At 38.8% G+C, this 25,296-nt stretch overlaps 1 protein-coding gene across 4 annotated transcripts in view; it reads right to left on the bottom strand.

The window, feature by feature from the left end:
- TASOR (transcription activation suppressor) overlaps window positions 1-25,296 on the bottom strand; it is a 54,734-nt gene that overhangs the window by 25,050 nt on the left and 4,388 nt on the right. For all 4 annotated transcript variants that reach the window (XM_077325495.1, XM_077325496.1, XM_077325498.1 and 1 more), the window contains exons 2-11: window positions 21,757-21,902; window positions 19,255-19,347; window positions 17,035-17,107; window positions 14,985-15,076; window positions 12,430-12,588; window positions 11,659-11,780; window positions 5,419-5,447; window positions 1,340-1,445; window positions 856-959; window positions 660-763 (exon numbers count right to left, since the gene is read on the bottom strand). In XM_077325495.1, coding sequence (XP_077181610.1) covers window positions 660-763; window positions 856-959; window positions 1,340-1,445; window positions 5,419-5,447; window positions 11,659-11,780; window positions 12,430-12,588; window positions 14,985-15,076; window positions 17,035-17,107; window positions 19,255-19,347; window positions 21,757-21,902 — 1,028 coding nt within the window. The remainder of the gene's footprint in view (window positions 1-659; window positions 764-855; window positions 960-1,339; window positions 1,446-5,418; window positions 5,448-11,658; window positions 11,781-12,429; window positions 12,589-14,984; window positions 15,077-17,034; window positions 17,108-19,254; window positions 19,348-21,756; window positions 21,903-25,296) is intronic.

The following is a 25,296-nucleotide window of genomic DNA, read 5'->3' as shown; positions in this document are numbered from 1 at the left end:
GAGGAAAGAGGACTGGTTTGCTTTGAGCTGTTTGGAAGAACAGCAGAATGAAAACAAAGAAAATACAATTGGGCAGAATCACAGTGTGACAAATCCAACAGGGATGGCCACTTTGAGAAATAATTCTGACTAATTCAATTTTTTTTAAAGTCAGTGGCACCTTTGAAGTTATTTTTAAGTTATATTTAGAGTAATTTCATTTGGGAATAAAAATTAAAGTAAAAAAACTACAAAGTGATTCAAACCTTTTGGAAAAATACTGTGCATGGTTTCAGCAGGTCTCTCAACTCAGTCTGCTAAATTACTTAGGAAGAAAGATCCAACTGATTCATCACAAAACGCTGGGGAAATTTAAAACTGCAAAAATCCTGAGATGCCAAAAACGAAATGGTAGCAACTGACTAAACTCATTTATGAAACGTTTAAGAGTTATAAAAATATTGTCATTCATAGCAAGCTTTTATTTGATTTATGAATTTTGAATATAATAATACCATTATTATTTATTAAGCTTGTAAGAATCATGTAAAAAAATTGTTAACTTGTACTGTACTGACTACAGTACAGTACTTGTACTGACTACATCTTGGCTTATGAGCTATTTTACATATGGCTTTTAAAACTTAGTAATAAAAAATTCCAAGAGAACAGCTACTCACTAGTTTATCTTTCTCTAGCTTCTGAAGCAAACCTTCCAAATTACTCCCCGATCTAGTCTTCTCCACAACTTCATAAAGACTACAGTACAGTCCACTCCTGAATTCTGAGGAAAAAAGCATTACAATCAATTAAACTGTTTTCCATACTATGATACAAATTAATGAATATGTACTCAAGGCTATAAAAAAATCTTACCTTCCTTTTCTCCTGAATAGGTTTCTTTATAGAATACTTTTGGTGAGATCTTCCTTGTCAAATGTTCAATACTCATAACCATGTCAACATCAAGTTTTTCAGGACTAGAAATCAAACAATAAAAGACATTTAAGATGTTTCTTGTTCAAGATATTAAAATCTTTAAGCTGAAAACTTATTTTTGCAACTATAACTAGTGTTTGCAACTATACATAGTTTTGCAACTATACAAAAATTTATTGCCAGCAGTACACAAATCTGTTTCTCTAATGTATAAAGGTAAAGGTATCCCCCTGTGCAAGCACCGAGTCATGTCTGACCCTTGGGGTGACGCCTTCCAGCGTTTTCATGGCACACTCAATACAGGGTGGTTTTGCCAGTACCTTCCCCAGTCATTACCGGTTTACCCCCATTTTGGATCTTCTGAAGCCAGCATGATCTGGCCTAACATTCAGAGTTCTAGTTATAAAATTATGATACTTACAGTTTGCAGGGAAGCAGAGGGCGTGTTTCTGACTTCAAAGCGACATGGCATACAAGTGTCCCTCTGTTTAAAAGCTGCCCCTTCCACAAGGTATAACTTGCTTTATCTGTGTCAAGAACAAAAACATCTGACTAAAGAATGTGCTCTCAAATAGATAGGGGAATACAAAAAAAAAAGGACTGATTGGATGAATATAGTCCCCAAGTCCTGGTTTATTAGAACATCATACAGACAAGCTATTATATGTCAATCGTGTTCTTGAACGGAAATTTTGAAGGGTGAGTAATCATCTTCAAAGTTAAAATGCAATTTTATTCTAGATCAAATTAAAATTGATGGACAAAACCTGAAGGGTTTTGGATATCTCTGTCCCAGAAATTCACAACACTTTTGAGTTTAAAATGGTATTTTACTGCTTCTCTTTAGACTATTGCAACAGATTCCAGTAAGTTATAATTAGCATTTCAATAAACTTGTATCACAGACTTCTTAAATCATTGTGGTACACATGTACACAAAACTGCATTCACACATCACAATATGTCAGCAATTTCATAACCTCAGTTTATCTTGCTCACATTTCCCCCTTACCTCCTCTTTTCTTATCCAGAACATGGTGGAGCAATCCTGGATTAAACCAACTTCAGTTCCCACAACATAAAAATGCACATGTCCGGGTTAACTAGAGTTAGTCATTCCTCCCACCCCCTAAACTCTTTTGAACTCTAAGAATGGATTTACTTTTTTTTTATACAAGCTAAAATTCTAACTTGGATTAACCTAGGAAGCTGAATTTGTATGCATCAGGTACGTGAACTCTATAATTATTATTGCAGGAAACATTCACCTCAATAAGATGGTAGTGATGTAAACAAGGACATGAACAAGTATATTTATGTACCATATTAATTGTAATGCCCATTTAATGTAAGATTTGAGTGCAGCCTTAATGAGTGGAAGACAGGAATGAATGTCGCATAAATTTTCTATTATATTTAATAGGAGATTTCATCTTTCTTATTAGGCAGAAAGATGTACCAAAGAAAAGTAAAAATACAAGTTCTGGAAGTAGCAACCTGCAGCAAAAAATGTGGAGACACATAAGGCAAAACATTAAAAAATCACACATTAAGATGGTGAAGATTTCACTATGTGATAGTGAAGCTGAGAGCAATAATGTAAGGTGCAGCAGAGTCATTCACGGCAGAATGGTCACAGCTGAGACACCAGACTAAGATGCATTTACCCCTTAAGGAATGAATGGCCACATCAGCGGATTTAGAAGGACAGATCCATGGTGATAGGGAGTATATGTGGAAGAATCCTTGAAGGGTAGCTACTTGGTAGCAGCAGTAATAGTGGAAGGTGACATTGGTGGAGGATTTGTCATAGAAAATGGCAATAGCACTTCAGCTAACCCTTCTTAGTACTGCACAGAAAGCGGTGACAATGATCATCTCATACCTTGGAACACCATGATGACACAATCCAAAATGTAAATATATATATATATACTGCTGAAGACTGGATACTATCAATCAGCTATTGGGGAAGAGCAGTGGATAAGTACAAGTAGCACAATTCTTAACAATGCAACTGCATTAAAGCCAAAAGGATGTCTAGTTGTTGATGTCAACGGATGGAAAAAGAAAGTCCAAAGCTATTCAATACATATAACAGATACATGGAACATGAGAAGCATGCTCAAAATAAGCATGAAATCATAAAACAAGAAATGGAATGTTTAAACTTTGCATCCTGTAAGTGAGTGAACTAAAGTGGACCGGACTAGGGCATTTTTCAATCAGAAAATTACAAAAAGGTTTTACTCAGGAAGCAATGCAGAAGAAACGGGGTTGCCATAATGGTGAAACAAAATGTAGCCCAATCAATCAAGGGCCAGAATGCAAAATCTGACCAGATATCAGACTTAAAGGGAAGCCCATCAACATAACGGTCACTCAAATTTATGCCCAAATATAGATTATTAAAAAGAAACCGAAAGCTTTTATGCAAGTGTCCACAAAGAAACTGATCACATACCCAACAAGATGGACTAATAATCATAGATGATTAGGAAACAAAGTAGAACCAAATATGGTTGGACCATTTGGGCTAGAAACACAAAATAAAGCAAGAGACTGACTCATAACATTCTGTGAAAATTATAACTTGTTCACTGAGAACCTCTATTTATTAATACTGAAAATCAGAATAAAGCTGACAAAAACACCGAAATAGTCATAGTGCCAAAATATAATCTAAACAACATTCCTGAAGTTTTTGCCGGCTATATAAAGAACAGACCTGTACTGATTGTAGGCCATGACTTCTTTGGCTAAAGAACAGATTTGCATTACTAAGTTCATGTGAACATAAACCAGAAAAACTACCGGTTAAACTGGAAGGGGGCTGTTTTGTGAGGTAGAGGCAACAAATATTTAGCATAGCTTCTGGTGCCTCTGCTCAAAAGACCCACCAAGTTTCAAAAATATTGGGCAAGGGGGTCCAAATCTATAGGCCCCAAAAAGAGCGGCCTCCATCTTCAATGGAGGGGAAAATCACAAAAAGGCAGACTCTGCAGTAGAAAGTGAAGGTGGGAAGTGTTTTGCAGAATCAGTGCTACTGTAGCAACGCCAGCTTAACAAATCCAAATCACGGGAGGGGAGTGTTGTAAGCTTAATAGCACCAGTACCAAAGTAAGACCCAACATGAGATGGATGGGCTCAATAAAGGAAGCCACTGCTCTTGGTTGGCAAGGTTATTAATGATAGGACAATATGGTCACCGTAAACTGGGAATGACTTGACAGCACTTAACACACAAGGCAGCATAAATGTTACTGAAAATATGATAATATGATCAACAGATAACAAGGCATTCTTTACACCTCTCTGAAGTTGTGACCCAGAAGAGTGCCAGGTCAAAACACAAAAAGATGGATATGCTCCCTTTTCACTCAATTGGATGTGATTTTAAAGTTAACTCGTATCTGATCAAAGAAATAGGCAGGCGGTTCAAAAGTAGTTCCTAATAGGCTGCCCTTATTGAGAAAATTTCCTGGAGAAAAATCTCCAAGACCTGTCACCTTGAGCCCACTTTGTTAGATTCAGAGCCTTATACACTTAACGGAAACAGGTTTTCAACAGTAATTCATGTTAGTATAAAATTTCTGTCATTCCAACTGGTAAAACACTTTTAAAAACCTATAAAAGCAGTGTAGAATAAAATAATGACAATTTTGAGATTTAAACTTCCGATATAGGTTTTCCTGCAGGACACTAGTGGGGGATATAACAGCAGTGAGGGCCCTTATTGGCAACATAATGATTTTGCCACTGAAGCACTGATATCATTACCCTAGTGCTCAGAAGTGATCCCAGCACATCACCAAGGGCATATTCGCATTTGGGCAAAACTGTTATGACTGAAAGAAACTATTTTGCTAAACTATGTAATATGAAACATAGTCCACAGCATTAAATAATAATATTTCCTATATATAATGTACAACATATTGAAGATTGTGTTTAAATGTAAATAACGATTGTAATAATTAATATGCTATGCATTTAATGATAACAAAATCAGTGTTTCTAGCATTATGAAGTTGGTAGTATAACACCCTCCACTCACACAAGTAGTCCTTTGGATCTCAGCTTTTATCCGGTCAAACAAGAACAGATTTGGAATTGAAGGTTTATTGTGTTACCCACCATGACTCAGATTATCTGAGAGCAACGGGCTATAAATTACATAAATAAATAAGCTCCTACTATGTTATCCTTTAAATGCAACTATGCATTTTACAATGGTATGCTTATTTGATGAGGTAGCTATATATAATGAAATGTTTCTTGATACCATAACATTTAAAAGCCAAGGAAACTAAGCCTGTAGCAAAAATTAGGCATACATAGAAGGCTCATGGTTCAACAGTCCTAAGCTCCTAGGTACATGCACATATAGTTGAAATATATTCAATTCTATAGGTACGCAGTGTCAAACACCAATTGTTCTCAAATAGCTCAAATACATACTCTCTTATAATATACTACAATTATTTGCTGTGTTCTTACCTATTTTATCCAGGCTAGAAATCTTTGATCTACAAGAGAAATGGGTACAGTTAAAATCAGAAGCTAGAAGTAGTTTTCTTGTATAGGTTACGGTTATATGGTCTTTATAGGTGGAGTATTTACATCTCATCAAAGCTGCAAGATGGGCTATATTTACAAAACAACAATAATGGCTGCAAGGTGGCTTACATTTATAAAACAGCAAACACTCAAAGCTAATAAAAAGACACCAGAAAAATCGGAATCAAAGAAAATAACAGACCCGAGAAATACAAAAAGGTCAATCAAAATAAGGAGCAAAACCCAAAAACAACCCAAATACTTTACAGAACAGACGATTTGCCATTTGAAGGAAATGAGGGCTCTTACCCTGCTGGGATAGTACACAGCCTACAGCTACGCATACAGACAGTAATCTGGGAGTGATCTTCGATGCTTCCCTTACTATGGAGGCTCAGATCATGAGAGTAGCATGGCTGGCATTCTTCCATCTTCAACAAGCCAACTAGGACTCTACTGTGCCCCAGAGCAGTGGTCCCCAACCTTTTTATCACCGGGGACCACTCAACGCCTTTTACTGAGGCCCGGGGGGCGGGGTAGTTTACTCCTCTACTCTCAACCACTCCCCTAACGCTCTCTGGTCGCTATGGTAATGTTTAAACATCCCTTCAAAGTAACATACAGACACGCCGCAACAATGAAGTGTGTTGTAAAGGGCTGGGGGGGATGAAGTAAAGGGCCGGGGGGGGGAGAAGGCATCCTTCGGGGCCCACCTCCAATTAGTCGAGGGACCACATGTGGTCTGCAGCCCACAGGTTGGGGATCGCTACCCCAGAGGATCTAGCCACAATGATCAACGTGACAGTCATCTCTAGACTGGAACTCGCTCTACGCTTTCCTACCCTTATCCTTGACCCAGAAACTGTGACTAGTCTAGAATGCAGCTGCCCGGGACTCATATTTGGCCTCTGCTCTGGCAGCTTCACTGGCTTCCAGTTAAATTCTGGATCAGGCTTGAGGTATTGGTAATTACCTTCAAGAAGATACATGGTATGGGCCAGGCATACCTGAGAGACTGCCTCTCTGCCCATGTCCCCCAAAGAGCACTTCACCCTGCAATTACCAACCTGCCCCCAAAGAACTATGTCTGGCCTCAACCAGGACCAGGATGTTTTCAGTCCTGACCCCCACTTGATTGAATGAGCTCATGGAGGAGATCCGGGCCCTGATGGAAATGATTCAGTTCCGCAGGACCTACAAGATGGAGCTCTTCCACCAAGCCTTTGGTTGGAGCCAATGATCCTATAACATCTAACAGGATCCCTGATAAACACTCCTGTAGTAACATTCTAATTTGGAATTATCTGCTGGTAAAGATCATATGAGGAGTATTTAGAGTTTTAAAGCACTTTCTAAGCCCAATTCAAAGTGCTGGTTCTTACCTTTAAGGTCCCAAACAACTTGAGGACAGGGTACCAGAAAGACTGCCTGCTCCCACACAGTCCAGACCACCAGCTAAGATCTATTTCCCATGCCCAGTTCCCTGTGCCCTCACAAATTTTATTTAGGTTATTAATTAGGAAAGTTAGCTAAATTTTTAATAGCTTGTTTTTACTGGCTCTCGTATACTATGTTTTTTTTAAAATTGTAAGCCACATCAAAGAGGAAGAAAATAAGTATTCTAAATAAATAAATAAGAATTCAACCAAAGAAACAACCCAATATACCTTAATTGAGGCATGATATAGTCTATGGAACCTAATCCAGCCAAGAGACTGCCAGCCACATGTTGGACCATTTTCAGTTTCCAAACACTTTCCAACCAACTGCACCCACACATGCTACAATAATGCAATCTAGATCACACTAAATCATCCAATTCAGTTTTTAATTGGCAATCAGCATTCTTAATCACAGATGTAAATCTGAACATGCAGGAGCTATAGTCCCAAAGTGAAAATATCTATTGGTTCTCTTTTCTCTGTTTTTTAAACTGTGTAGGACAAAGGTGCCACACATTTACACTTTAGTAACATAATGCATTCAACAACATTCTTGGTGAAGACTTTAATTTGCTGATATGCAGAACTACCATCTCTGGCTATAAGAGACTCAAGTACCCGAGTGGCAAGTGCCCTTGTTAAAACGTCAGATTGCTCTGAGTCACTCAGGAATGATGAGCTTGAACCAAACATGGAAAACCAAGGACAAAACCAAGGGCATAACTACCAAATGCAGATTAGTTAGAGCTGTCATATTTCCAATAGCTACTTATAGTTGCAAAACTTGGACAATGAAAAAAATGAGACAAGAAGAATTGACTCCTTTGAACTATAGTGTTGGAGAAGGCTTTTGTGGGTTCCATGGATGGCAAAAGTCACAAAGAAAATACTATAGCACTTAAAAGCCTTATATATCACTGGTAGGCCAAATCACAAAATTCCAGCTCACTTACTTTTGCCTTATCATGCCATCCAACTTATTGGAGAAAGCAATTATGCTATGATTGGTCAGAGGAAAAAGGAAACCAGGTCGACAAAGAACACAACAGTTAGAGACTATCAAAATGGACAGTGGTCAGTACAATACACAACTAAAAGAAGAGGTGCAAGATCGGAAATTGTGGCAGCAGTTGTGCCATAGATCACCAAGAGTCAGACTCGACTGAATGGCTAACATCATCATCATCTTGACCCTTGTTCAAAAACAGCTCCACAGAAATCCTTTCATCCTGATCTTGATTTTAAAAATTTATAGCACAGCTTATGTGATTTACTACCAAATCGAGAACAGAAGACAATTTGAGTGAGAAGAAAGGAGCTAACTAATAAACAGCACAGGCTCTAGTTGATGCGGACAGTGAATAAGATGATCAAGGCTTCTTAGAAACTTCTGGAGATGGAAGCCCATTCTGAAGGATGAGCTAGCAAGGCTAGTAAGAGTAACAGAGCAGAATTTTTAATCTTACATTGTTAGAACAACAAGTATTAGCACAACAAATTATTTTGGCTCAATGTAAACAAAAAGCACAAGTTTAAAAAGGGAGTGGTAAAGTTTAGTTACATGCCTTCTATGCCAGCAATGACTTTAAAAGTCATGATCTGAACCTTGAATTGAAACTAGAAACAAGCAGACAGCCAATACTTATTTTAAAACAGGCAAGATGTGCCCCTATTTGGCTAGTCTCTGACTGTCACATTCTGAACCAGCTGGATTTTCTGTTTTGTATTCAAGGTCAACCCAACATACAGCACACCATACTAATTAAACTATGAAGTGACAAAGCTATAGATTAATTACCATACCAAGGTTGGATGAGTCTACAAAAGAAATGACAAACAAAATACTGCCTTGGTGGTCATCATTGGGCATAAAGGTGGGACATAAATATTGGAAGTAAATATATAGATAATGCAAACCGTTAAACCAGAAAATGTGCTCACAGTATTACTGTTATTACAATTATTTTTTACCTTACTTCATAAGACTCCGGGCAAATTATAATAGGTTAAAACATATAAAATTATATACAAAATAGAGATTTAAAATAAATACAAAGTATTAAAACAAGAATTAAACTAGTTGTCAGCTCTTTAAATATGGAAGCCAAAAAGTATTCTGCAGCCATCTGCTGTCCTAGTATATCATATATCATCATCACCATCATCATAATATACTATATAATAAAAACCCCAGGCATATTACCCGATGGCTCACTTCTTAAAACAGGAGATTACTGGCCATGACTGGGGGATACTAAATCAATAGGAAAAACCAATCTGGGGAATCTTCCTACCAACTGCTGACAAAATCAGACTGCCTTTTTCCTATCCCCCATTCTGAAAGAGGGCTATGCAGCAGCGGCGGCACTGTCCCTGAGTCCTATTTGGAGGCCATGCAAGGCTGCATCCTGGCTCCCAAGTCCAGCCTTGAGGGCAATCCCTTCATCAGAGGGAGCACCAAGAGAGACCAGCTGTAGCAGTGACACCTCAGGCAGACCTTGGGCAGCCACTCCAGTGACAGGCTATGGGCAGACAGGCCCCTTAGTGGAACTCCTGCAATAACTCCTCCTGCAGTAATGACAGCGAAGGGACCCAGCCTGTTTTCCCTCCAGGCAGGAGGTCATACTCCTAGCATGCATATGGGGAGACTCCACAAGGGTTTTCTCTGGAAAGAAGTCCCTTCACACCAGCCCACATGGCCATCCAAGGACAGTTGGAGAAGCACATGAATGGACTGCAATCACCCTGGTCCCTCCCCCCATCTTCCTGACTTGCCTGGGCCCCCTGGCACTCCCTCCCCTCCTCCCTAAATCATTAAGACCTACAGTAGCCATGACAGAGGGAACAAGGAGGGAACAGAGGCACCTGAAAGTATCCTTCCTCTGTACACCTTCCACAGTTATGTTGCTTGATGACTTATTCATTGAAAAGGCGCATGCACGCTCAACTTTCTCCATCTCCATCCCTTCCACCTTCATGTCTGTATCTCCCTTGGGAATCTTCTCTCCCCAACCCCTGCCATGGGGCGCAGTCAAGAGCAGGACACAAAAGGTTCGGTCCTCGTAACACCAGAAGCCCTGCCATTGCCTGCCTGCCTTCTTCTCCACCCTGAACTGGAGCTTTGGCCACCAAGCTGGTGGCAGACCTGCCACTCCCAGGTATTTTCCCACCTATCCTCAGTGGCAGCTTTCGCTTCTCCAGAAACGGTGGTCATAGATTTTGTGCCTTTCTTTTGTGTGCACATATTTGTGTGTATGGGTAAGGGTGAGTGTGTGTGAGGAGACAATCACCAGAGCAGAATCATGTTCTGATGTCTTTGTCTAGATTGATTCCCTCCCCCCGCACTTCACACCAATTTTCTAGAACCTGTTGTATTTTTTCACACAACATGCATTATTGCTAGTCTGATTTACGATCCACAGTCCAATTATTGTTGCCTTCTACTTGAAAACTAGCAAAAATACTAATTCCTGCAACATGTACCTACAGTGTGCATGTTCCAAAGCTTGTTCTATTGTTAATTGTCTAACCTCAAGACACCAGAATATGATATTTTAATTTTTCTTAACAAAAATTAGAAACAGAACTAATAATATGGAAAAGTATATGTGGGCTAGATCATGAATTTGTTAATGCTTAAGTGTTTATTAAACAAAATTTGCATTCCTATTTATGAAAACCAGTTCCAAGTATCACATTTATGTAATTATTTACTTTAAATAAATGTTTCTAAGACTCCTTTACATGCAATTCAGGGCCCCCAAGGCAGCAAACATTAAAACACTTAGAACAATAAAATATTGTATTGTGTATATATAATTTAAACAATTAAATAAAACATAAAATACAAATACATTATAGGCTGCTTAAAAAGTTAATGAGGGGATGTCAAACAAAGCAAAAAAAGTCTTCACCCACTCACCCACTAGTAGAAAACAACAATAGAGGGAAACAGGTGAATATCCCTGGGAAAGAAGTACCAAAGTCTTGGCTTCATGACCAAGAAGGTTCTTTCTAGGGTTGCTCACTCTAAGCAGGACCTCTGAAGATTATCAGAGTGGTAAGGTGGTAGGTTCATATGCAAGGAGGTGGCTCTTGAGGCATGCTGACCTATTTGCATCTGGTAGAGTGAACTTTGACTCATGGAAGCTTATACAGCTGAAGAATGCAACCTATTATCTGAAGACCAAATGCAGGCACTATTCTTACACTGCAGAATGGAAACCAAGGCTAAAATAATAATGTTCATAAAGATAACCAAAGTTAAAATAATGTCTTTCCCAAGGCTATTTAGGAAGCCAGTGGCACAGATATTTGAAATACATAAGCAATACTAACCAAAGTAAAAAAATGAACCTCCCCCCCCAAAAAAACCCAGGTGAGTCATAAAAGAAACAAAACACAAGAGCACAAGATACTTTAATGTACCTTTCAGTAACACTATACTTAACAGCTATGTCATCAATTTGATGTGAAATAACTGGTAAGCTGCACAGTATATCCAGGTTATAACTAAGAAAAATTAGTGCATGTGGCAGTATATGGATAAAACGATATATAAAAGTACAGGCTTGACAAACTATTCTACAGAACGAGAAACAACTTCTAAGGGACACTTCCATTTCTAATTCTTTAGGAGTACTATGCACACAGGAACATGACTAACAAGTAAGAGACAATTTTAGAACTGAAGTTTTAAATACCACTTTTAAAGATGTATCCAATATTCTTAGCTTACCTTGATGGAGGCAAATACTTTGGAATCTTTTCATCCTTGTAAGAAAATGAAACAACAGCATACGGACATACATGCCTTGGTCTTTGCCGGATCTCATCAAACCCATATTCATAGAAATAATACTAGAAACAAATTCAGAATAAACTCAGTAAAAGTTCAACGGCTTCTATCACAAATATTCAGAAATTCTCCACTTGAAATTACGATATAAACACACTACAACTTTGCCAAATGGCATTAGAATTTTATACATGAAAAACAATGCTAAGGCTCAAAGAGCAAGTTTCAAGACAAATATTTATAAAAACAATTATGAACATGTGCCATTCATGTTAAGGATAATTCAGCGATTCAGATTTAAAGGCCATAAAGGTAAAGGTAAACGTAAAGGTATCCCCTGTGCAAGCACCGAGTCATGTCTGACCCTTGGAGTGATGCCCTCTAGCGTTTTCTTGGCAGACTCAATGCGGTGTGGTTTGCCAGTGCCCTTCCCCAGTCATTACTGTTTTACCCTTCAGCAAGCTGGGTACTCATTTCACCGACCTTGGAAGGATGGAAGGCTGAGTCAACCTTGAGCCAGCTGCTGGGATCAAACTCCCAGCCTCATGGTCAGAGCTTCAGACAGCATGTTGGCTGCCTTACCACCCTGCGCTACAAGAGGCTCTTTAAAGGCCATATTATAGCCTTTTCACTTATACTACATACAAACTAAAAGAGCTGACAAATTGTTTGACAATACTTATGTGCATTTGTGTTCAATAACACTCTTACCTGTAAACGCTCATATGCTCTATAAGATAGTAAAGAATTAATTTTATTTGAATTCTTTAAAACATGGCATTCATGTTTGGGTGTTGGATCTAATGCACTTTTAGAAATTGAGTCCATTGGTTTTACTCCCAGGGTATCACATATGCTTTTCATTTTTCCCTAAATGGCAAAGAAGTACAATTAGGAAAGAAACTGGTACAATACACGACCCCCTCCCCCACCCCCCAAAAATAACACAACCCAACTCATGCCATCTCTTTCCCCCAACAAACTCCAAAGCTTGTAAACTTTACCAATTCCAGATTCTCATCCTGTGGGTCAGGACTCAGAAGGTTACAAAATCTCTGAAAGTAGGTCACTGGCCAGCCCTCCACAAAGGCCCTTCTACTCTTTGTGGAAGAAGAATTGGTTCTTATATGCTGCTTTTCTCTACCCAAAGGAGTCTCAAAGTGGCTTATATTCGCCTTCCCTTTCCTCTCCCTACAACAGACACTCTGTGAGGTAGGTGAGGCTGAGAGAGCCCTGATATTACTGCTGGGTTGGAACAGCTTTATCAGTGCTGTGGCAAGTCCAATGTCACCCAGCTGATTGCATGTAAGAGAGTGCGGAATCAAACCTGACTCACCAGATTAGAAATCCGCACTCCTAACCACTATACCAAGCTGGCTCTTTGCATCATTCTTTCTTGCCTTATCCTCATCAACTTCACACATTTACCTTTCACCTCTTTTGCAACGAGAAAGAAAAATCTGTCTGGTAACTAGTAATTTTACACTAGTAGCTGGAAGGAAGGGAGAAAAACTGGAGAGTTGGCACAAGCTGCTTAATGCATGGAAAAATGAGGAGAAAGAGACATGTGCACACAAAAGCTTCATCTTGGTGCTGTTCCTTCAGCAGCATAACCTCTTGATCAGCTTCTCAGGTATTTCACCTCAGGAGAAGCCTTCTGAGCTCTCCACTTGGATGAATACACTCTTTGTTATAACACCTGCTCTCCCAGGAGTGACATGTTTATGGATGGACTTGGTTACTATAATTTCCCTTCTCAAACAATCAACAATATGCCAGTTAAATCTTTCCTCTAATCACAGTGCAGGTACTGATAGAAGTCTATACTTCAACCACTATGTAGATCATTAAGGTGACCTCAGCATACTTTGGAGAAAAGCCGGCTCCTACAGGACACTCATTGGACACTGGAAGTGCTCATCTGGACCAGGGCCTGCTTTAGAAACATAAGAGACCTCAAAGAATTTTATCTGGCCATCTGGTCCATAAAATCAATTAAGGTTCTTAGTGTCCTACATATTTAACATATTAAATCACTGTATGTAAAGGAGCCAACTGTATGTTTAACATAGCTGGTCTTGTATTTTATGTATGCTGTTTGATTTATTTATGCCTGACCACTGATAAAGGCAGGTTTGCCAAAACGCGTCTGGTCAGTAGCAGTATTAGCATGGATGTATATTTGGATTTTAATGAGGCTATATTTCAAGCTTCAGGTTTTTAATGTTAATAAACATTAATATTTAATTTTGCATTTTTTACCCTACAGAGGCTCGAGCATACTTTCCCTATTTTGGTCATTAAGGTGATATAATGCTCACTTTCTCACACTTTTGAGCAAATAGTTGTTGAGTAGCATCTACCCTTCCATGTATGGTGGTTTGCTCCAAAAGGTCAGAAAGAACCATGTCAATTTCCTAAGCCCCTTGAACTGTACTGAGGTGAAATACTGGGGCATTTTATAATGCGATTTATGTGCACTGATATTTCAGCTTGGTAGATAAAAGAATATATGTTGCCATGTGTGATTAATGTAACCAATCGTGCTACCTCAGTAAGGAAAACATGATATTTGACTACAAATGAGAGGTAGACACATTTGCCTATGAAGAATAGTATCAATGTAGGTAATTCATAAAGTGTGGAGTGGCTCCTAGAAGAACCAACTTCAGTGTTTGATTTGAGGCAAGACTTTGACCTGCACTTTGGAAACAAAGACCTGACCCTGGAAACAGTATTTTCCATGTCATACAGTAGATGGTATGTCTGTCTTCGATGAATATGCATATTGATTGATAATTATTTGTTACATAATTATCAAAGTAAAATAAGTCGAGAAGATTCCAATTCTTAGAATCTTGAGATTATAGGGAATAATGAAGAAGATGGTGAAAGATTGGAATGTAACTGCCATATGCAAAGGCTAGGTGCTGCAGAATACCACTTTACTCGGGGGCAAGTTATGCCCTTTGCCCAATGCTTGTTGGTTTCTCAAAAATATCTGGTTGGCCACTGTAGAAAATGGAACAATGAACTGTGCCTATGCAAATAGCTGTTCTCATATACTATGTCTAAGTACATCTTAGTAAAAATTTAGGTATTAATTCACTGCAATTTCAATTATTTACATGGAAACAGATCTCCTAGAAGTGCCTCATATCAGGCTGAATTGGTATATTAACATACATTATTTTTTGCAATAAGAAAAAGGAATAAAATATCAAGTGAGAACAAAAATACAAATGGATTCAAAAATACAAGTTTACCTTTATGACTTTAAAAATAATCACATCACCAGTTGCTCTAGGATCTAGCGTATTGGCTTGCAACAAATCAGCAAACCTAGAAAGATATATGCCTGGAGTATTTGAAGAGAACAAACAGCATTTAACATAAGTATTCAGACATCAAAACTAAGTGCAAAACTAGGTGGAAAATAAAAAATACTACCATAAGATACCCAATGCCATAAAAAAGTGTTTTCAAAATTTTACACATTCCCATTAAAACTACTGACCCCTCTCCCAATCATAAAAGGCATTACAAATACAAGAACTGAAGTCAAAAATCAATCTTTACTTTTACAGAAACACTCAAAAGTTTAAGAATTCAATATTTTTGGAACACAAAGCAATAACTATAAATTTCAAAGTCAAATCATATTACACTTAAGATATGAAATGGCTGATGCAGACATATGTGACAGCTGTTGTCTGTTTAGTTGCATATCTATTGCATAATCGTGCCAATCAGGGCAGTTGTAGAAGGGGTATCAGAAGTGCAGCTATGTATCAAGTTCACTTGATAACCTAGCTCAAACAACAATTTAGCTATACAGAACCATTCAGAGGTTTATTAAATATGTGGCACAAAGAGCAGAGATTACTAGTGAAAGAGACTGACAAAGAAAATCAAATGTAAACATACATGCATTGATATAGGGTACATATCCCACCCATCATTTGACAGGTGCATACATCACAGAAACATCTCTCAATATGCAATCCTAAAACAATTCTCAATTAATTAAAACATCTTGACCCCTGTCCAGGTGCAAAAAAGCTTAATGGGTTTCCAACCAAATATAGACAAAACAGCCTATTCTGGTGGTTCACTTTAAAAATGTTTAGAGGAAAATGACTGTTGCAGCTATCAGTGCAGTTGGGCTAAAGCACAAATTATATTGCAAATTCTTAAAACAAGCATTAGCAATAGAAAAAAAAAATTAAAATTTCAGGAATACACTGTAATAATCCCTAACCAAACTCAATAGCTTTTTAATTGAAATTCAGATATCTCAAGGACTCTCAAGGTATGTATTCAAAAATAGCCAGATTAAGTACCAGACCTCATTAAGGCATAATTAAACAATAGGAACATAATAACCAAACTGTTCTAAAGCTTAAGGCAACTCCATAACTCTCACCAAAACCTCTACATACTCTGAAGGCAAAAGGCAGCAGCATTTCTTAAACTAAATACATGTTCCATCCTCTTACAGAGAAGCCTGCTTATAGTAAAATCTGCAAATACAACCTCAAACTTTGAACCCCATTGAAAAAATTCATTACAATGAATACCTAATTAACCAATCCTCTTATCAACTTTATGAAAGCACACCTAACTTAGGCATATTAAAAATACATGATTCACTTAACAACAGCATTTTAAAATGCATAAACTATTCTTGTTTATTCAAACCTTATAGAGCCAACCAAAGCTTTAAGGCTCTGTGAGCAGCAACACAAAAATATCAAAAGGCAAAACTGCTGTCTCCAGAGCAGATAACATTTTACAGCTTTTAACATTCCCAAGGACAAAACAAAAACACTGGGCCATAAGGCAAAGAAATCACATTTCTCCAATATATCCTTTTTGCTGTGAGAATGCAGGAGGAGTATAGGGCTGAGGGAAGCCTCCTGCACTAGGCTTGCTGGGAGTTGGGCCAAGCTCTGAAAACACTGTTAAGACCTGGGGCAGCCTTGGATCTAGCCGGACTCTCACAGACAAGCTAATCCTGGTTTACAAATAACAATACAAAATTACATTAAATGAACATAAGCCTAAAAAGGGCTACCAGAGGACTCTAAGGGCAGACCTGGCTTCTCCCTATGCTGGGGCAAATCCTAGGTCCTGACAATATGCTACAGAGAAATGTAACCACCTATAAGGAGTAGAGGCTGTACAATGCTGGTAGAAAGGGGCTGAATTTCTGATGACAGCTGACTTTTTAGTCAGTAAACTGACAAAAAAAATGAGTCAGCATTCTATTATTTCTATAATAACACTCAAGTGACAAAGAAAACAGATAATTACCCATAGAAGGATTACCAAGAACCGTCATTTTGGAATGGCCCACCTGCAAGCCATTTTCACAAATGTTTTGCACCTGAAATTAAATGTTATATCAATGTTTTGCAACAGACATACAAACCAGCATTTAGCTGCATTTACATTTATTTAGTTATTCCCACTTCTGAGGGGAAAACTGTCCAAGCTCGCTTGCAAAATAAAACCCAATTAAAACAGAATACATTAAAAATTCTTAATTGGACATAAAACAACCAGAGCATAAAAACAAATAATTAGGCAGTTAGAATGACTATCAGTTTCCACAAATATTTGGATCTGGTCTCTAAAAGAGTTATGTAGGCAGACATAAATGAGAGGACCATTCCACTGCCAATGTGCCTATACTGCAAAGCCCTGTCTCTCATTACCACCCACTACACCTGAAACAGTGAGGCACAGACAGTATGGTTTGTGACACTGATGGGCTGAACAATATGGGGGAAAGTGGTCCTTCAAATCTATTGAATTTGTGAGGATTAATCTGAATTCTATAGCATGGAACATTCTGATTGCTTAGGAAACTCAGCTGCCATACTGCATGTAGCGCAGTTTCTTTGAAAATGGGGAATGCTGAAAGTTTGGCTGGGGTTAAAACTTCAGACAGGCCCAAATGGCAGAAGTAAATTTCCAGAGCAGGTGGATGAATGAAAAAAAGTCCCAGAACACAGGGAATCTACAAGGCAGAAACCAGAGCCAAATAGTTGAGATGACAGATAGATTAGGAAGTTTGAAAAAAAGGTCAGAAAAGATGTGGAAAGGAAAGAAAAATGGACCACTGACTGCTTAAGGTCTGGGAGGCTCGATGCCTTGTCGACCTGGGGATAAGTGCAACAGTGGCTGATCTCCTATCTCCCGATGGATGGACGCCAAGGCTCACCCCCAGAGTCATTAGCTCATGCAGAGTCAGCCCTTCAAAGACAGGGGTCCTGTGGCTGGATAAGACAGGCCTACGCAAGGAACCTGCCTGGACGGTGTACAACTTATGGCTGCGAACACAGCCAAGAATTTGGGAGTAATCTTTGATGCCTCCCATACTATGTAGGTAGCACAGCTTGCTTTCTTCCATCTATAATACATTACATGTCCCCTCAAATGTATTTTGGCTTAAGTAGTAATCTACACTATTAATATTCCACCATTTCCAAAATGTTTGTTCTAACTGAACACTTAATGATGTTAAACCCTTAAACAAATGTAATGTTCTGCATTTAGGTAGGAAAAACCATCTATACTAATATAGGATGGGGGAGAATTGTCTTGGCAGTATGTGTGAAAAGGATCTAGGAGTCTTAGTAGACCATACATTGAACATGAGTCAGCAGTGTGACTCGGAGGCTAAAAAGGCTAAAAAGGCAAATGGGATTTTGGGCTGTATCATAAGGAATATCATATCCAGATCATGGGAAGTGATGGTACCACTTTACTCTGATTCGGCCTCACTTGGAGCACCGTGTTCAGTTTTGGGGGGAGGGATGAAGAGGGATGTAGACAAACTGGAGTATGTCCAGAAGAGGTCAATAAAGAGGGGTTTGGAGACCAAGACTTATGAGGAAAGGTTGGGGGAGCTTGGTCTGTTTAGCCTGGAGAGGAGACGACTGAGAGGGGATCTGATAACCATCTTCAAGTATTTAAAAGGTTGCCATATAGAGGATGGAACAGAATTGTTCTCTCTTGTCCCGGAGGGACAGACCAGAACCAACGGGATGAAATTAATTCAAAAGAAATTCCATCTAAACATCAGGAAGAAGTTCCTGGCAGAGCGGTTTCTCAGTGGAACAGGCTTCCTCGGGAAGTTTCGGTTTAATTTCTGTGAAAGAACACTTGCATAATTTTATGGTTGGGGTCACCACAACATGAGGAACTCAATTAAAGGGTTGCAGCATTAGGAAGGTTGAGAACCACTGGACTAGAGGAACCAGGAGGCCCCTCCCCACTCTTATTCTATGATTCTATTTGCTCCCTCATGCAATAATCATGCGATTTTTCACAGTCTAGCAGTCAGTCAGTGCTAGGAATGAAGGAGGAATCGCATCACATGCAGAGAATCCAAAATCACCTGGTCCTCCATCACAAATACTTCCAAGTCTCTTAACTCCATCAAGCAGAATTGGGTCAACAGAAATTGTGTGTAATGTCAACACAACCACATTTGAATTTTTCCATGCATTAAAATGACATTCTTACCAGAGCACGATCAATCTTCAGAAATGCATAACTTTCAACAAGCTCTTTTTCTGATCGGCCATCTCGTTTTAATTCCCGCCGTTTCTCTATGAACTTCCAAGATAACAAGGTATTAATATATACAAGAAATCCAAACACATTTGATAATTATGAGTTATACATTCTATATCTTTCTTTCTTTCTTTCTTTCTTTCTTTCTTTCTTTCTTTCTTTCTTTCTTTCTTTCTTTCTTTCTTTCTTTCTTTCTTTCTTTCTTTCTTTCTTTCTTTCTTTCTTTCTTTCTTTCTTTCTTTCTTTCTTTCTTTCTTTCTTTCTTTCTTTCTTTCTTTCTTTCTTTCTTTCTTTCTTTCTTTAGATTTCTATACCACCCTTCCCTACTGCTCTAGGTGGTTTAACATTAAACGTTGTGAAATACTTACATGGAATATTATAATATAATACAATAAATAACAATCATAACATAACATGGCATAACATAATCATAACCATAACATAAAAACCACAATGGTGTTTTTAACAGTTGAAAGTGATTTTTAACAGAACAACAATGACAATCCCTGGGCAGGTCAGAGTTTTCAGTCAAGGAAGGGCATCAGGGGGGGGGGGGAGACCAGCAGATGTTTGAGTCGGTTGGCCTCATGCAAATTGCCTGGTGGAGGAGTTCCCTTTTGCAGGCCCTGTGGAATTGTGGAAGTTCGGGCAGGGCCCTGATCTCTTCAGGAGCTCGTTCCACCACGTGGGGTCCAGGAGCAGAAAGGCTCTAGCCCTTGTTGAGGCCTGACGTGCTTCTTTGGGGCGAGGGATTTGCAGCCAGTTGCAGGTGGTGGAGCATAAGGCTATTTTGGGGGTATAGGCAGGGAGGCGGCCTCTCAGTTACACTGGGCCCAGACCGTGTATGGCCTTGAAGGTGATTACCAAAACCTTAAGCTTAATCCAGAATTCAACAGGGAGGCAGCCAAGTTGTTGGCGTGCCAACCGGATGTGGGATCTCCATGATGTCTGAGTGAGAATCCTGGCCGCAGCATTGTGCACCAATTATAGTTTCAGGATCAAGGATAAGGGTAGGCCTGCGGAGAGTGAGTTGCAGAAGTCCAGTCTAGAGGTGACCATTGCATGGATCACTGTGGCTAGGTGTTCTGGGGCCAGGTAGGGCGCTAGTAGCTTGGCTTGGCAGAGGTGGTAAAATGCCTGCCACGCTACCTTTGTGACCTGGGCTTCCATCCATTGTAAGGGAAGTGTCCAAGATCACACCCAGGTTCCTGGCGGAATGAGTCACTGAGAGCTGCACACCGTCCAGGATGAGCAGACCCGCTTCCTCACTTGGTCCCCTCCTACCAAGCCACAGGACCTCTGTCTTTGCAGGGTTGAGCTTCAGATGATTTTGCTTAATCCATTTCATCACTGCTTCCAGGCATCTGGTTAAGGATTCTGGGGGAGAGTCAGGGTGGTCATCCATCAGAAGAAGGAGCTGGGTGTCATCTGAATATTGGTGACAACCCATCCCAAACCTCTGCACCAGCTGAGCCAGAGGGTGCATAAGGATGTTAAGAAGCCCAAGGTGCTATTCCACTGGTACAGAGTAACCTAACAGCATTTCTTGTCTACAGGACTTCCTGCTGTAGACTCACAATTTTCTCCCTCACATTGTTTGTTACTATTTAGTCAGTGAACTGGTAGAAAATTATTTCTATGGAGCACACAGAAGGGAAGGAAGGTGGGAAATTTGCCATCCTCTACCATATCTCTGCTTGTGCAGTTTAAGATCAAAGCCACTGCTTTTTAAAGAAATCTGAATACCGTTACAAGGAACCCAAGCTCCAAGAAGACTACTTTTGTAACCAAATTCATTAAAAATTTCCTCAGTACAGTGTATCCTATCACCTGCAAACTGGGATTTTCTGGTGTCCTCCTTAAACTATAATCAATAAGGCACCCTGAGATTTTGTGGATCAGCGGACCCTGAAGAGCACCATCAAATAAAGTGAGTGGCAGCAGTCTTCAGCAAAAATCACTGCCTCTTTGGAAAGATTAAGCACAATGAAGCTTTTAGTAACTCATGGTTGAATGCATACTAATTTGTATAGAACTGCTTATTTTAAACTATATTGCCAGTTTATTAAGATGTGCTGGTGGCAGGAGTACCATATGGGCTGGATTTGGTTCTTCCGCCAGGTTGTTTTCTGATGTTAATGTTTTGTATTGTTTTAATGGGATTCTAATAGGATTTTATTGTTGTGGGGTTTTTAAGTTGTAACTCACCACGAGTTGGTTCCCAAGAGTGGCAGGTAAGAAATGCAATACTAAATAATAAATAAATATGACTGGATACCTTCAACTTGAGTAAACAGTTCATCAGAATTCTCTGTCAAACTTCTCTTCAAACAAGGGCACAAACACAAACACTTCTGGATATAATCATAAATCAAAGCAAGCCAAACACTACAGATTTTGTATATACAAACTTTTAGATTATTTCATTACAAATGAATCACAGTTACTTACCTCTTTTTCCAACAGTTCACTGTGTACTAAACTGGCTTTTTTGTAAGAAAAATTGCCTTTTGAATTACAGTCCAAGTAAGCTGAATGCAAAACGTTCACAACGTCGTCAAATTCACGAGATCCCGCAATTATTGGCTGGAAAAGAGCTAATGAGAAAGAAAAATATTAACATTCAGGATTGCATTCATCTATTCTGAAGACAGTCCCATCAGTCATAACTCTACAAAGTATATACAATTTTAATAATTTAGTATTCTTAGAAAGGCTTTCTGTTGATCAGACAATACAGTTTAGAAAATAATCTTCAAAAAGAATACAAATAATTGACGCTTGGGAAATCCTACTACCATGTTTGCCGAAAAGCAAGACAACCCTGGATGTAAAATACCACCTCTAAAAAGTGTTATACTTAAGATTTTTTTTATTACTACACTCATAACTTGTATGTAAATGGAAAACTCTTTTTGTCAGTACAATAGAAAAAAGAGTTTTCTTTTGGGGTACATACAGTACTTAAACAAAATATTTAAATAATATTTTCAGTGATTTTTGTCTGCAGCTTTTCCAGACCCTGACATTTTCAAGATCCCCACATTTAACTTAGATTTTAAGGGGGGGGGGGGGTCCTAAGCTCAGTTATACTGGCTAAGACCCTAAACCTAACTTTTGCTACTGTCTGTTAGTTGGGGAGGTGGCTTGCAGCTGCAGGGTGCATTCCTCTAGCATTAGGTTCTTTCTGGTCATCAAAAGATAATGGCCTCATATGAATGGCACCAATCTAGGATCAGATACATGCATTCTGCAGTGAAGGACCATGCTATGCAAGCAGAAACAAGGTAAAGGATCCAAGCAAAAACTGAAGGAAAGTTTCAAACTTGAGCCAAAATGAAAGACAAAATAAATCACCAAGCTGCCTTATAATGACTCAGAACATTGGTCCATCATTAGTATTGCTTTATAAAACTTGCAGCAGCTTTCCAGCGTCTCCAGTGGAGGTCTTCCACATCAGCCAATCATCTAAACCTTTTAGCAAAATGTGGGACCTTCTGCATTCCAAGCAGATGCTTTACCATAGCCAGAGTCCCTCCCCAAATAAACTTTGCTCAGTGCACTTGTAAAACTGGGATAGGATTGTAAAACTGGGGTAGGATTGTTTAACATATCTAATTATGCTTTTCTTAATTTTTAAGCAAATTGCTGTTCTTCACAATATGAATCTACCTTGAATCTCAGAGAAAAGATGGATTTTAAATAAAATATAAAATACATTTTAAAATTGTCAGCATTATTATATACAACTTGCCTGGAAGATTCCTACAATACTGCTACCTATAATTATGGTTTTGTTATCCACTTTAACAGACGGTATTGACACCAGGACAAACTGTATTTATCAAAAGGAAATATTTCTATATATAATTCTATATATAATTCCAGTCATTACATTAAACTTCTTGCTACTTCCCAGTGGTTTACACTAGTTAATATGCTCGACCAAGAGAACCTCTGCACCTCTAGATGCTGAAGCTAAAATCTAAAGCATGCATATTTACAGCACAGATCTTCTTACCAAATAAGACTCTTTCCTGCAGTGGCTCTTAAACATAAAGTTTGTTCAAAATCTTACCGGTGGACTGATGCCATTATATATGTTAATTTTTATTGAAGCTAAATTTGCTTAAGCCACGTTTCAATTGTATATAATGAACTCTATATAAATCTTCCTCTCTCAAAAAAGCAGTCTTTCAGAAGCAAACCAATACTCTTTTATCACACTACTTCTGAGTACTTTGTCTTCTAATTTATATACTGCTTGGTATTTATTTATATTCTATACAATGTCAAAGATGGCATTGTAAATAACTGTAAGGAAGTTCATACTGTCCCTTCAACATGTAAGAAGAATAAAGTTGCTTGTGAATACAAGATGCTATAGCTTATCCAGTTACCCCTCTGTGCAAAATTCTCATCAGAGTATGCTAACTGGAAGAGCAAGGGACATTTAGCAACAATGAATTTGTTACAAGTTGTTTTTCAATATTACCTGTCAGGTGACTACATCCATACATACAACAAAATGAGAAAGTCAAGTGAAGTGCCTCAATACAAAATGAATATTAAGAATCACATTTAAAGTGAAGTGCTGCTTGTGGGAGTGGTGGCCTAGAAATTAAATTAAATAATACCCTATTTGCCAGCATATAAGACGACCCCCCAGCATTTCCACTCAAAATATAATTTGTTACATTACATTACAGTACTATGGGCCACTATGGGCAGCTATGTCTATCCCAACTGAAGTGTACCCGGCGTATAGGACGACTCCCCACTTGGAGTCATATTTTTCAGGGGGGAAAAGTAGTCTTATACGCCAGCAAATACTGTAATTAAAATGAATAAAAAATAAAGTGGTCATCTCCATAAAATAGGAAGGGTACAGGGAGAAATCTTCTGATTACATCTAGCTTTGTTTCACATCAAGTTCTATGCAGGGGGCATTCAAAAACACAATCCTTCTTCAGCAATCTGAAGAGGTATTACTTTTCTTACCATTTCATTAAACTGTACACATAGATACACTATCATTCTGTGCATACAGCTTTTTCCTTTTTTGGCACAAAGTGCCAAAAAATGTTTGGGTGGGCATACTAGTCAGTCACATGGTCTTCAGTGGCCTTCCTTCAAGTTGCGTGCATCTGCTATTAGACATCAGACAGCATTTCTGCTCAAGACTGAAGCATCATTGAAGTTTTCTTACAGAAGCCCTATTTTAAACGAAACAGGGCTCATCCCCATCCTTAGAACCTCAAAGGAGGAGGCATGGTCCATTTCATCTTCTAAACAACTTCAAAGATGACAAGAAATGGCCTCTCCTTCCCTTCTTCCCAAGTGCAAAGAATCGGCTTCCTGTTTTTTCTCAAGCTATACAGAAGCTGAAGTGCACTCTTATGTCTCAACCAAGCCTTCTACATTTAGCAGGATCCCGGGTTGGGGAATGCATCTTATTTTATTCTCAGCAGATTTCTGCAGAAGAAATACCATTCTCACTAAATTTCAACCTGCTGCAAACTTCCATACTTTGGAATTCATGAAGATCTTGGAAGAGAAATACTTCCTAGATCAGACAGGATCTGGGGAACTCTGTTTTGTGGGGCTGTAGCTCAGTGGTATAGCATCTGCTTGGCACACAGAAGGTAGCAGGTTTATTCCCCCACCCTCTCCAGTTAAAAGGATCAAGTAGTAGATGATGTGAAAGACCCCTGCCTGAGACCCAGGAGAGCGGCTGCCAATCTCAGTATCAATAGTGACCTTGATGGACAAAGAGTTTGATTCCATATACTGCAGTTTCATGTATGTTTTAAAGGAAGCCTAGAAATATAACAAAGGAGAGTCAAATGCCAGAACTTTGTGCCTGAAACTGAAAATATAGCCTAATTCTACTTTTAGAAGAGATTCCTATAGAACTGCTACCTACACAACCATATTACTGTTTGCATTTCAACAGACAAGTTCTGTAACATATTTAGTCTTTGACGCAAT

The sequence above is a fragment of the Paroedura picta genome, chromosome 3 (genome assembly GCF_049243985.1).
Source record: "Paroedura picta isolate Pp20150507F chromosome 3, Ppicta_v3.0, whole genome shotgun sequence".
In the NCBI taxonomy this organism is placed as follows: domain Eukaryota; kingdom Metazoa; phylum Chordata; class Lepidosauria; order Squamata; family Gekkonidae; genus Paroedura; species Paroedura picta.
This window is presented reverse-complemented; position numbering and strand designations above follow the sequence as displayed.